This window comes from Rhipicephalus sanguineus, chromosome 1, assembly GCF_013339695.2.
Source record: "Rhipicephalus sanguineus isolate Rsan-2018 chromosome 1, BIME_Rsan_1.4, whole genome shotgun sequence".
Lineage (NCBI taxonomy): Eukaryota > Metazoa > Arthropoda > Arachnida > Ixodida > Ixodidae > Rhipicephalus > Rhipicephalus sanguineus.
This window is the reverse complement of record NC_051176.1, coordinates 185749283-185762532: the sequence shown is the minus strand read 5'-3', so window position 1 is coordinate 185762532 and position 13250 is coordinate 185749283. Positions and strand designations below refer to the sequence as shown.

At 45.5% G+C, this 13250-nt stretch overlaps 1 protein-coding gene across 1 annotated transcript in view; it reads left to right on the top strand.

The window, feature by feature from the left end:
• Positions 1-13250, top strand: part of LOC119403662 (mitochondrial import inner membrane translocase subunit Tim23) — a 67590-nt gene that overhangs the window by 8805 nt on the left and 45535 nt on the right. Inside the window, exon 3 of the mRNA XM_049418206.1 lies at positions 2793-2886. Coding sequence (XP_049274163.1) covers positions 2793-2886 — 94 coding nt within the window. The remainder of the gene's footprint in view (positions 1-2792; positions 2887-13250) is intronic.

Genomic DNA, 13250 nt, shown 5'->3' with positions numbered 1-13250 from the left:
GCTTGCCTATGCATACCTTATTACAAGCCGCTTAAGCGAAGATAAAATTGAAAACCTCTTCGGTATTGTCAGGCTGTCATCTGAATGCAATGCTCATCCCACTCCGCAACAATTTCTCGCGACCATTAATTGTCTAAGCTGTTATAATCTCGCCAAGAGTGTTGCTGGATCACACGTTTCAGAGGGGGTTGTAAGCTCGCTTTTCACTGTCGCAGACAAGCCTGCTAATTCGTATAAGCAGCAGCAACTGATTGACTTGTTGCTTGATGAAGGATACTTGGAAGGTGCTGAAGGTTCGCTTCATAGCAGCTCTTTGACTACACCAGACCACCCATACGTCAATCAGCATAGCGACTCCAGGCTTACGTTATATGTGGCAGGCTACGTTGCTAGAACATGTGTGCTCCAAAGTGCAGCGCATGCATGAATGAGCTTCTGCTGCCTTCATGAGATGGCCAGTCCCTAAATGGTGCTGTTTTCACAAAATCTTGTGATTTCGGTGTTCTTCTGTACCCTTCACAGAAAGCTTTTGTTTTTATTAGTGAACTTGAAGAAATTTTCACTGGTTGTTTTAGTAAGAGTGACTTACACAGACAGCATCTTGGATGTCTTGGCGGTGATCAACAGGAGAAGCATTTTGGGGGTGTTGGCTGCAACGAACATTGCAAGCCATTGACTGCTCAGCTGATCCGCTTTTATGTGGTCACACGTATGCATGTTTATGTGAAGGGTTTAACACGTCGCGGGATGAGAAACAAAGCGCACAGCAGCATCTGAAATTGAGTAGGTTATAAATTGCTACAGTGGCGTAAAAAGGATGTCATTTTTCGTGCATATTTTATTGCACTCCTAATTTTTTTAAGGTACACCAAGAAGAAAAACAATTTTTCCGAGAAGAGGCTTGTAAGTGAGAGAACGTGCAAATTCTGACGCGATATATATCTCAAAATAAAACTTTGATTTTGAATCTTTTTCTATTAATAAGCCTGTGATGGTAAATTTAGCAGCATTAGGGGTGTCGGAGCACAATTAATCGATCTCAGCCGATTCATGGTTCCACTTTAGTGTCCCTTCAAACGACTTTGCAACCATAACATATTTTTTTATTTAAATGTATTTTGGAAAGACAACCTAAACACTGTCTTTCTGTTTTCTTTGTTTTATGTTATCTTTTGTATCCTGGCTCTATAATTTTGTTTTTTACAATTTGCTTAATCGCAAATGTATTGTTTTATAAATATGCAAACCTTGTATTTTTGTGTTATCAATGATTATTATCATTACAGTTACGACTCTGCTTTGCAGTGGTGCTGCGTTTTTTAAACTCTCAAAATCTTCCATGACTATGTTTCACTGAAAACCTTCTTCTGCAGTATTACGTATTTGAATTTTTGTGGGTCCTACAGGAATGAATCTAATCCCATATTTCAAAATCAAAGGGAGGTTTGGAAAAACTCTGCTGTTCTTCAAACAATGTCAATAAAGCCTGCTTTTTTGTCGTGTGTGCACGCAGCCACAAGCAACGCGCCCTTTGATTCCAGCTTTAGTGTTTTACATGGAACGGGTCAGGAGTTCTTCGTTTTGCGGGCAGCATACTCTTTTTGTTTTTCGAGGAGGGGGGGGCTTCCGTTGTGTACCGGCCAGCTGGTTTCTCATTTAATTGTACACTGTAAAACATGGCAAAAAATGCTGCTTCAGTGCGGTCAGCAGCAACTTCAATAACAATAATGTCAAACAATCTTTATTTGCCTTAATATTTATGAAAGAGAGGAAGTATAAGAATAAGAAACAAGCGGGAGATCATCTTGGCCGGCACACTATAGGCACGACGGAGAGGCACCAACACGTACGCGGAACGCCTGCCAGCCATCCGCCCGGGAAGATTGGTCGACGCCAGCGCCACCGCACCATTCCACGCTGAAACGCCCGCTCCCAAGCAGCCACTCGCGCCACTCAAAAGCTTCTAGTACACTCTACTGTAGCCAAAGCGCGTAGGAGGCGGCCATTTTGAAATGTCGATGGCAATATGATAACCGAGTTTTTTTTTGTTTTTTTTTTTCGGTACTCGATTCTAACGCGCATGCGATTTTTGGACTCCTTTTCCTGGAAAAAAGGTGCGCGTTAGATTCGAGTAAATACGGTACTTGTGGGCTGGTGCTCTACACTCCACCATTAAGTGTGCTGTAGATGCCATGAGAAGTCTTTGAAAATAGTCGCCTTGGCACTGGAAGAAATCTTAAGTGCTAAAAAAGAACGAGAGCAAAAAACGTGTTGTTGCCCCCCTTTCTAGCACTTAACGTTTGTTGTTATGCTTTACCAACGAGGTTGAAAATTTGCCCTTAGCTCTAAAATGTCTTACTTTCGAGGAAGCGGCATCCGCTTTTTATGGCACAGAATGACTGGAAAAGGGTATCTTTCTTTTCAGCTATTATTAGTACTATCTCCGAATTTCAGAGGCTTATTTCATTAAATGGAGCATTGATCTGTTGCGGGCATTGTGCAGTGAAGTGTCAAGGCTAGATGTAATGCTCCTGAGTAACTGCTTTTGCCTGAGCAAAATGCTTTAACGAGGAACCTTTTGTTATTATGTAGTCATTGTCAGGATGATTTCTAACAAATTCAAAAAATATACACAGGATTGAATTGGTGTTTTTCCAAAGTTTATTATCTAGTATTAATGCTTGTGGTAAATCTGCAGGTATGAGTACTGGGAGTAAATGTTAAGAATGGAGAAAAGCAGACAAATTTTTGTTGGTGTTGTACTACACCTTTTGACGTTTATTCTGATGCAGGGTGGACCAGAATGGATTTTCCCGGAGGGCGCATCACGGCAAAGGGGACGGTTTGAATTGGCCTTTTCACAAATTGGAGGCTCAGTAATGGTTGGTGAGTGCAATTTAACATTGATTTCACGCTGGCACCTTTTAATGCATATCAGTTCATTTTATTTTCCTTAGCTCTTTTCTTACCATGGGGAAAATGGGTGTTTTTCATATGTTGCACTAGATCTTTTTTGCTGAGAGCGCTACTCACCAAATATTTTATGTAATACATAAATGAAAAGCAGAATGAATGAACTTTTCACGCATACAAGTTTCATTAACGAGTGATATAGTTTTCCAAATTCAAGATAGCGGGACAAAATCGAACAGAGTTTGTAAAGACGCGTTTCTATCTACTAGGAAAAAATATAGCAGAAATTATGAGATATACAAAATGTGCTGCCATTTAATAGGCACCATCTCTGAAAAATTCAAATTTTTTCATTGAACAGGACTTCCCTGACAAAAATTTTACTGTAAGCACTGCAATGGGCGTATCATGAGGCAGAGCGGTTCATCAATGTAAAGCCTAGCGTAACGTCGCATGCCTTGCAGTAAACTCTTGTTTCTGCTCGGTTTTCTAGTCGCAGTTGCATTTCTTGCAGTTTCGATAAGTTTCCATCCTGGCAGGCTGGTGCTGAAACACGAACTGAGACGGCCCGTAGTAGAAAGCGGAGCTGACCGATGTTCCGGGCTGGCTTGCATCGTCGTTGCTCTCAAAGTCAAAGTCTGACCAAAAAGCAGAATCCTCAGACTTGCTGCAACTCGTTAAATCGATGAAATCCACCGCAAACACTCCGGAATGCCAACGGCTGCATTATTTCGAAACGTGCGCGTGCCGCATCTGACGGTGGACATGCTCGCTTTCCACTTAGACAATTGTGCAACTTCAGTGTGTGTTAAAAAATTAAGACTACGCATGAAAAAAAACAAACTTCGTAAAGAAGAGAACTGTAATTCTTATCCTTCACGACGAATTGCGCAGTGTGTCCGTGAGCGGCGCGGAATGTCTTGAAAGCAGCAATTCACGCGATCGATAGCGGGCTGTTACGTATCACTATACACATCAGGCATGTAGGCAAGCGGGGGGATGGGGGAGGGGGAGGCAGCCCCCCCCCCCTTTCGAAAAAAAAAATCTTAGCTACATGCCTGATACACATCATGCACAAAAATCTGATATATAGAGTAATTATAAATCTCAATGACAGTATTTTAAATGCAAGGTGTTTCTTAGTGAACCAAAGGCACTTTGACAGTTTCTATCTATCTATCTATCTTTCTAGCCGCCTACGTCAGGGCCATCTCCGTAACTTGAGACATACTAAAATTTGAATGGGAGGACATTAGTGTATGACGAACATGATTAACAGGTCATTACATGAATAGCTGGAGATACCTGCTGCGTACGTCGTGAAACCCTTTCTCTCAGTCACGAGTAGCACGTACCCGCATACCATGGCCCATGGAATGTGGGTATGGGCCACAGGTAATTCACACCTTATGACAACCCACGAACAGCTATAAGACTTTGGAAATCTTAAAACCATGGCATTAAAGATTTTGTGTCGCAGAAAATCCGGTGTCGGTGTCAGCAGCATTGTCGGTGAGGGAAAAGTCGGAGGGACGGAAAGAATGAAAATCATGGTTAGAGCCGGAATTGGACCCAGGCATTGTGCCTGGCAGTCAAGTGTTCTACCACTGAACCATGCTAGTGCTTGAAGCTGCCTCTGAAAAAGACTTTGTGCACTCGTCATGTCGGGGCAACGTCTGTTGTGGCTGTAGTGTTGGCTATCCATTTTCACAAAAATGTAATACGTGCACTAAAACCTCATTAATTCGAACTTGGTTATTTTGAAATCCCGCTTGATTCGAAAAATTTCTGCAGTCCTGTATTTTGCAATGTAAATTTGGGTGGATAATTTGAAGTGTCGGTCAGCACCGGCCCGGTTATTTAGAAAATGTTGGGTGCCATGTGCCGATTCCCGATCCTGATTTCGCAGCAAATCCACGGAAACGACGGCCCTTAGGAGCCACAAGGCAATGCACTGTAGTGATACTAATGAGTGACAGGTGAAGCACCCCAGCCTTGCTGTTGCCAGTGCAAAAAAAAAGAAAGAAAGAAATAAAGAAGGAAAGAAAAGAAAAAGCGGTCTTGTCAGCTGAAATGTGTGCCTGCGGAAAAGAAGAGGTACTTCACTGCAACACAGCGATGACACGCACGCAGCATCTCGCATACTTCTCGCATCGTCAGTGTGTCATGATTTACCCATTCTTTTGGGGAAAAGAAAAAATAGTAAAGGATGGTCTGACGGAATTCGCAATGTATGCGAATCTCCGATTGCCGGTTGCTCTGGCAATTTGCGCACTTGCATTGCTGAGAGATTTCTTGCCCGCAACGCCTACTTCGGAAACTTCAATGGTCATGTTTCCCAGCCAGAACACATCGAGAATTTTGTCACACTGGCCATTATTAAATTCTTTATTTTACCAGAAAGAATGGCCGAATGGTCGCATCATGGCGCGTTGACGCTGCGAGGAGCAGGTGACATGCTGCCTGGGTGTCACCACTGTGGTGCAGTGAAGCACGTCTTCTTTTGTGCAGGCACGCATTTCATCTGACCACAAGACAGTTTTTTTTTCTTTCTTTTTTTCTTTTTCTTTTGCACTGGCAGCAGCGAGGCCTGCCGTTTTCCCGGGTTTGCGGCAAAATTGGGACCAGGTTTTGCTGGGAACATAAGCCTTGGAGCCGTAAACTAGCAGGCGCAGCAAACTACTACCTCTGATTACTTTCAGTAATTCAAAGTTCCTTGCATTCCGCTTTTTGTACGTTTCGTTAATGCCCGCTTAATTTGAATATTTTTCACAGTCCCAGTAACTGAATTACAGCCAACTGCCAATTTTTCAGACACCTGATTTTCCGGACATGCTAGAAAATTCAGGCGCTTTTGTGGCACTGCCACCAGCCCCAAGACGTCGGTGTATAAGAAAGTCCGAAATTTCAGACTCTGAAACTCTTCAGTGCCCGATTTTTCAGACTTTCTGCTCAAATTGCAGGTCTGAAAGGCATTACCGTAAAATACCGATCAAGCGCCCCCCCTCGACGCGGGGATAATCAGGTAATGTTAGGAGGGGGGCTCTTGCTCGGAACTGCCCCGAAATTCAAGATGGCGGCCGACCCCCCCCCAACCCCCTTCCTCAGGAAGGAAATGCAACGCATGGAAACCAAAAAGCTTTATTCAGCAGCATTCGCTCTAATTTAATCACTTTCAAAACCGTCAAATGATTCTTCGGAGTCAGAGCCGAAAACTAAGTCCAGGCACTCGTTTTGCAAGTCCTCGGGATTCTGGGGTGCCACGGCGCCGATGTCGGACAGGCAGTCATGCAGCTCGCCATCCTCGGAGCCGTCGAGTGCGTTGGAAATTCCGCACCCCTTGAACGAGCGCACGACTGTCTCAGCGGTGACAGCGGCCCAAGCCTCAGACACAAAGTTGAGGGCGTCCTGCCGCGATGGCTTTCGCAGGTTGCCTTTCGGCGTTCTTTCTCCTTTCCTCATGAACATCTCCCAAGAACGCCGAAGGTTGGCCTTAAATGGCCTGTTCCAAAAGACGTCGGCTGGCTGCAGTAAACTTGTGCAGCCCGCAGGCACATACACAACGTCTGTGTCGCGTTCCTCTATGGCGTCTTTTGCTGCCTGAGTCTTGTGGATGGGTGCCTGATCCAGCACAAGTAGCCGCCGCACATCATCGTTGTTCGGCCCCCACACCCTTGCCAGCCACTCCTGCAGTTTATCCGACGTCATCCAACCGTTTTTCGATGCGGTGACGCGAACATTTCCTACAAAAAAAAAAAAGAAGGTCCAGTCAACTGAGGTCACTGTAATCGAGCACATTCTTAATTGTTAGTACTTTCCGCCGTGAAAACAAACAAAAAGAACCCGACGTACAAACTTCGTCACTCACCTGGTATACGAAGGCTCATGAACGCTTTGGTTGGAATCCTTCCACTTTGTTCCTTCAGAACGACAAAAGCTGGCAGTTTGTGGCCGCTTGCGCATGCTGCCAATGCAACCGTGAAGCCCCTGCGGGCGCAGCCAGTATTGGCAATGCGCACGGTGCTCTCCCCAACCACGTTGTTTGTCCTGCTTGCCGGGGAGTCCATTCGGACCATCGTCTGGTCCATGTTACACATATTGTATGGTGTGTAATCGTGGCGTGCTCGCAGGCTATTGACAGCAGAGCGAAATGCCTTTGCTGCCTCCGAGAAATCGTCGGGCGTCTTCTGACTGTCGTTTGTGGACTGGCGCATTGTCACGCCAAACCGCTTCTTCCACCTCTTGATATACTGGCTCGACGCAGCAAAATTTCCGAGCTGCAAGCTGCGAGCTATTTTGACAGCTTCTTCTGAAAGAAGTCTGTTGCTTACAGCACGTCCAGCGCTCCTTTCCCGCTCGAGGAACTCAAAAAGAGCGTCGTCTACTTCCTCACTGAATACTGGCGCTCCGTTGCTCAACTTACGCCTAAGCTTGGCCGTGCCGAAGTTTTGTTGAAGTAGGCTGTCGAACTTCTTGTCCCACTCGCGGACCCTCTTTCTGTCAATACTGAAGTGGCGAGCTGTCGCGTGCACATTCCTTCCCGCCTGGCGGTGCCATTCTACGACTTCGATTTTTTTTTTAACTGTATAGGAATGCATGTCGAGAAGTCGCCGCTGTCACGTTCGGTACCAAATAACAAAATGGCAGGCGTCGTGCTAGTCGTGCCAATGCCAGCCATCGCCTCCTATATTAAAGATGCCTGAGGAATGGCTCGAGCTCCCAGCGGAGCCGGCCTGCCTTCAGTTTTGGACAAGCGTCGAGCGGTGGCGCTCGCGACCGACACTATTATCACGGCGGCGGGCTTAGTGTGTGCTTCGTTATCCATCCTTCTTGGTCTTTTTTTTTTCTTTTTTTCTCTTCCTTTCTTGTTTTTTTTTTACCCGGCTTCAAAGAGAACAGCCACCTATCATCATCATCATCTTCGAGATCGGCAACTTTGCACGGTTGTTTCGGAGGCTATGCCAAATGTCAAAACTACGGGAGCGGCCGCCACATGTGGCGCTAGCGACCGACACTAGTGGAAAGGAGGAAAAGGAGAGGGTTTGGCAGCTGGTTTTTTGGTGATGCGGCAGGCATCTTTAATATAGGAGGCGATGTGCCAGCGAAGGTGGTCACATGACCCATTTTTGGATTGGATTTTGGATTAGGCAAAAGCGTAGCCATTGGCACGGTTTCGGTTTCGGCAGCTTCGGGTTGAGTCGGCAGAGAGTGGCGGGTTGAGGTGGGAAAGGGGGGGGGGGGGGGGGCGCTTGCTCGGTAGCGACCGAAAATAGGAAATCTTCACAATATATGAGGGGGGCGCTTACACGGGTGGGGGCGTTTGATCGGTATTTTACGGTAATTGAAGCCCCCACCTCTGCTACGTCTATCATCTTGTAGGTTCGAACCAGCGCTTTCGCGAGTTGATCTGTTTGCGACAGTAACAGAGTCCGAAAGTCAACTTTGCCGCAATGGCAAAGTGTTATGGGGTGAAGCAAACCAGAAATTCAAAGGGGCCGCTATCACGGCGCAGTGTGGCGACGCCTTTACGGATAAACAGCGGATATGCACGGAGGCGTGATGGCGGCAGGTGGCAAACACACCAGTATGGCTTAATCGCTCACAACCCTTAAGATAAGCATCTTCAATTAACTGCTCGGCAGTGCATGTGACCTAGCGCAGTTCATGCTTGTCACAAATGAGTGTGTTATAAAGCACGCGCGCGGCCGCTTTCAAACAACAGCGGGGTAAAACAGCGCGAGCCGCTTGCCCAAAAAGCACGAACGAGGAAAAAAACAAGCATCAAAAGGCGCCGACGCACCGCATCCTCCTCACCCACTCGAGCCAGACGCAGACAACGTGATCAAGCGCCCGGCAAAGCCTGGAAACATCTGGAAGAGAAGCATGACGCATCGCTGAGCGACGCTGCCGCGATTCGAACCTACGAGAAAGCTCTCGCCCTTTTCCTAGCCTTGGCTGTACTACACGCCGAAGAACGCTCCCGACGCTTCTAGAACCCGGGGGAGAAGGGATAAAAGCGTGCGACGACGACCAGTCAGTCAGTAAGTTAGTAAGTGGAGTGAGTGAGTGAGTGAGTTAGTCGGCCCGGAGATGGTGAAGTTATGCTGAGTGTGGCCCTGTCAGCCAAAGAAGTCGTGTTTATGATGGTGCGCGGCCAGTCAATCGTTGATCTGGAAGAATCGGATGACGATGCCGTAACAAGTTACGACTACGGTTGAGCAATGAAAGACACCGCTGGAATTGGCGTGAGTGTTTCCTTGAAGAGAAGCATTCAAGTACCGTCCAAGAATTGTGGACTGGATATGCCATTGTATGTTCAGGACTTTAACTGTCCTTGAATAGTTGTAATGCATGCGATTGCATTTGTAGCGTGTGATCTGTTTGTTTAGTTCCCGTTGTGTAAACACCATCTGAGTTATATTGTGACGCTGTAACTGGTACCAGCCGAGTGTGCAGGTGTTTGTGATATTTGTATTGCCTTAACTGAAAATATATTTCGTTTTTGTTTGTGTTATCGACTCTCGGCTCTGACTCGGTCTTTGGACCACAACCGGCATTCGCTGGCGCACCAAAAGGACCAACTCTAAATTGTCCGTGCTTTCGTGGTGCGTTTTCGGAGGGCCGAGACGCCAGCCCTTGGAATCCGCCCGGCGATAGCCAACCCAATTAACAGGATCAGTGACAATGCTAGGCAGCATGAATGGCCGCGCCGCCATTCATGCTGCCTCTTTGTGCTAGACTGCGAAGTGCGCTGCACAGACAACGCGCCTGTGCAGCTTCACGAACGAAACCAGCTCGCCATCGCCGCGCCCTTGTGCGGTCAGGAACGGAGTGGGCATCGCGAACCCTTTCATGACAAATGCGTGCGTATGGTACAGCAACAGTACAGTGATGGCGTCAGCTTAGCTGGCGATGTGCTGCACACAACTAGAAATGATTGGCTTCACACGGTAGCAAATGCTGCGTGTCGGCAGAGATTAGGCAACGCGTGGGTGCATTGTTCATGTGTGCATATGCATCGGGAAAAGCTGGACGAGTCGTCCGCTTTTCTGCCACAATCTTTGGGTTCCGTGTCATCGTTTCCAAACGCTCCATGCGAGAGAGCCGTAATCTATTCCGCGCTTTGCTGGTATCAGCGGCGCTCATCCCGAGACGCAAATTTGCAAGTGGCTGTGGGCGCGTAGTTAAGTGGGGTTCGCGGCAAGTACAGAATGTATTTGCGAGAGCCCGGGCGCACACCAAAATGCATGATAAGTGTACTAGGAGGCATTAAAGCTATTTCGGACGGGGCTGTAGTGGTTTGAATGCTTGAGCGGAATAAAAAAAGCATAAATTTGTTTTTTCGGACAGCCCGATTTATCAGACGATGTCGCGGTCCCTAGGGAGTCCAAAAAATCTGACGTTGACTGTATCGAGGTTTTACTGTAAATATTACGTATGAAATCCTATGGTTTGCCAAGTTATAGTTAAATATTGCTCAACCTGGAGGAATACGGCAAAAACTGCTGCTAATGATGTACACATTATTGCACTGTAGCATGCAGTTCGTCATGATAAAACTGACAACTGTGCTCTAACGTGAGTGCGGACGTTATGTTGGACACTTTGGGGACCACTGCAGTCAGCGTGCTTGGTGAGCCCACAGTATACCCATAGCTACTCAAGGTTCACAAAGACGTTGGTTCATCAGACAACAGACGGCTCAAAGCAATGAAAAATAAATACGGTATAGGCTGCTAATTGCCCCACTGCTTCGCATGACATCCACTCAGAATGTGTGAGATCTGCCAAAATTTTTTTACAAATAGTTTGGGATAACATACAGAATATGTATGACTTCTCGCCTGCTTTGTAACAGCTGACTAGCCAGCAACAAAATTCAGACTGGAAAAAAAAAATAGACATGTGCTTGTGAATGTGAATACAGTCCAACAACTGTGCCATATAAAAGTTTGAACCCTTATATAGTGTCTATTATGCCGCATCTACCTAGATCTGCGTAAAGGCACTAAAGCGATTTCATGAACTTATTTTGTTCGCGTTAGCTTGCGTTATTCATAAAACATGAAATGCTGATAATTTTTAGAACTTGTTTTATTCGTGCTCATTGTTCTCTTAAGAGTTACCTCATTTATATTTTAAAGCGTTGCGGGAAAAAAGACGTGGAACGAGCGGTTTGATGAACTTATTTTGTCCATAATTATGTCTTGTAGTTTTCTTATTTGATATTTAAAATAATAATATTACTGCCAGTAGTGCCAGTTTCATCTAACTTGATAGTTTGTTGTAGTTGTCTGTTTTCTTTTTTTTTAAAGCAGGAATCTTTGCACCAGCGGCGCGTAATGAACATGTGAGAAAGCACATGGGGTCGCTTAGCTGCTTCATTTCCTACATTCAAGAGGAGTGGCTTTCCTGCCTAATGTGGATGCGTAGCAGTGCAAGATGGAGGAACTAATTGCAACTCTGCTCCCGTAGGGAGCATATACAGTAACTCTAGTACGTGGAATGAGCAGCACACAGGTGGGGTGAGGGTCAGTGGCATCATCAGGGGGCTGGTTCAAGACCCCTCCCCACCTCTCGAAATTTTTACGTTTTGTATGTGTATACACACCAACATACAAACACGCACGAACATACATAAGGGGGGTAGTTTCGAGTTGGTTAGACCCTCTGAAAAAAATTTCTGGCTATGCTTTGGTGCGGGGACACCATTAAACTGGAATTTAACTTCACATATGGCCCTGTTACTTCTGCTGAATGCAGCAATAACCATCTCACAGGTTTATATTTTTCAGTACCATTATTTTTTCTCTGTTGAAATGTGAGGCACCACGACAGGACTCAATGTGCTTTACAAGTCATTGTACAGTTGGTGTAAAAAAGTTCCCGGGAACTTGAACACCACATGCCTTTGCCCCGGTTATGCTAGTGTTAGAGATGCTCCCCAGCCAGGCATTTGGTTGTTCATATGGGTTCTCCTGTCAGAAGGAGACACTCAAAGGAGAAAAGGAGTAATACCTAACAATGAAAAGAAGCAATCTCTGGGAGCCTCTTGTCCACCCCACAAATAAAATTGTTGAGCATCCTTTGTTGCGGTGGGAGGTAGACTTAGATTACAGCTGTCACCGGGTACCTACTGGTAAAATAGGCTTGAGCACACTCCCGGCCTGGTGCTCTACCAAACAGCATAAAAACACCCACCTGATGGGAAATTGCCAGCATGGGATTAGTAGTCACCCTTTTAACAAATAATAGACTTGGTGGATCAACTCTCAGACTCTTCACTTCTCAACATTGTTGCTGCTGCTGCTATTTCCGCTTTGGCATTCCCGTGTCAATGACTGCTGCAACAACATCCACAAAAGTGGTTCTGGTGGATGCTGTGCTTACCAGAAATAAGTGAGGGATGAGCGCTGTTATGGAGAGAGGGCAATCGCATCATGAGTGTTCATTCACGCCATGTTCCAGCCCTGGTTTCTCTTCCTTCCAACATGAACAAAAGGAATTGAAAGGGCAATTTCATGTGAACTGAAGTGTTCTGAGTGGCTGACTGCAACAAAATTTCACCTTGGATTAGTTTATGAATTTGTTAAGCGCAGGCTTATTCTTGCCAAATCTGCAAGGGTGGCAATTATCAATGTAACTAAATTTACAGGCATTTATCTGTACTTGCTAAACACTAGAAAGCAGAATTTGCGGGTGTTCTGTGTACTCTGAAGTTGGATTAATGACTGAAGGAGTTGATGCCAGAAAGGAAGGACTAGAAAAACTGCAGAAATCAATTACATGATTTAGCTATGTTCAGATTTGGTGTGTTTGGGTCCAAACAAATTATTCTGCATATACTGCAAGTTCTTCATATACTGATCTGAAAATTGCTGCAAAAGCTGTTCAAGCTTTCCAATATGGTTAATTAATAGTAGTTCATTCGCGGTGGCAATTTGGGCGAGCTGGTTCGGCACATAGAAAAATCTAGACATTGTGGGCAAAGAAAGAGGGGTACAGGACATCTATTGCACTAGTTATAATTAATTTGTTTTGAGAAAGACCATGCTTTTATATACCAGACTTGATGCAGTGTGCACATTCTCAATGTATACACCGCACCTGGAGACTAGTATGTACACTGTGTCATGTCTTGTCTTGCTTTTCTGTAAAAGCATAAAGGCAGAAATACAATAGTGCCACTTGTACATCTCTATTTCCTGCTTTTAAGTGCCCTTTTCTATGAAATGTGAAGTTTTCAAGCTACAAAATCCACTGTAAAGCTGCATGTTGGATGTATGTTTAGACTGCTGGTTTGTTTCGCTTATATTTTGAAAAGTGTTTTGATTGCA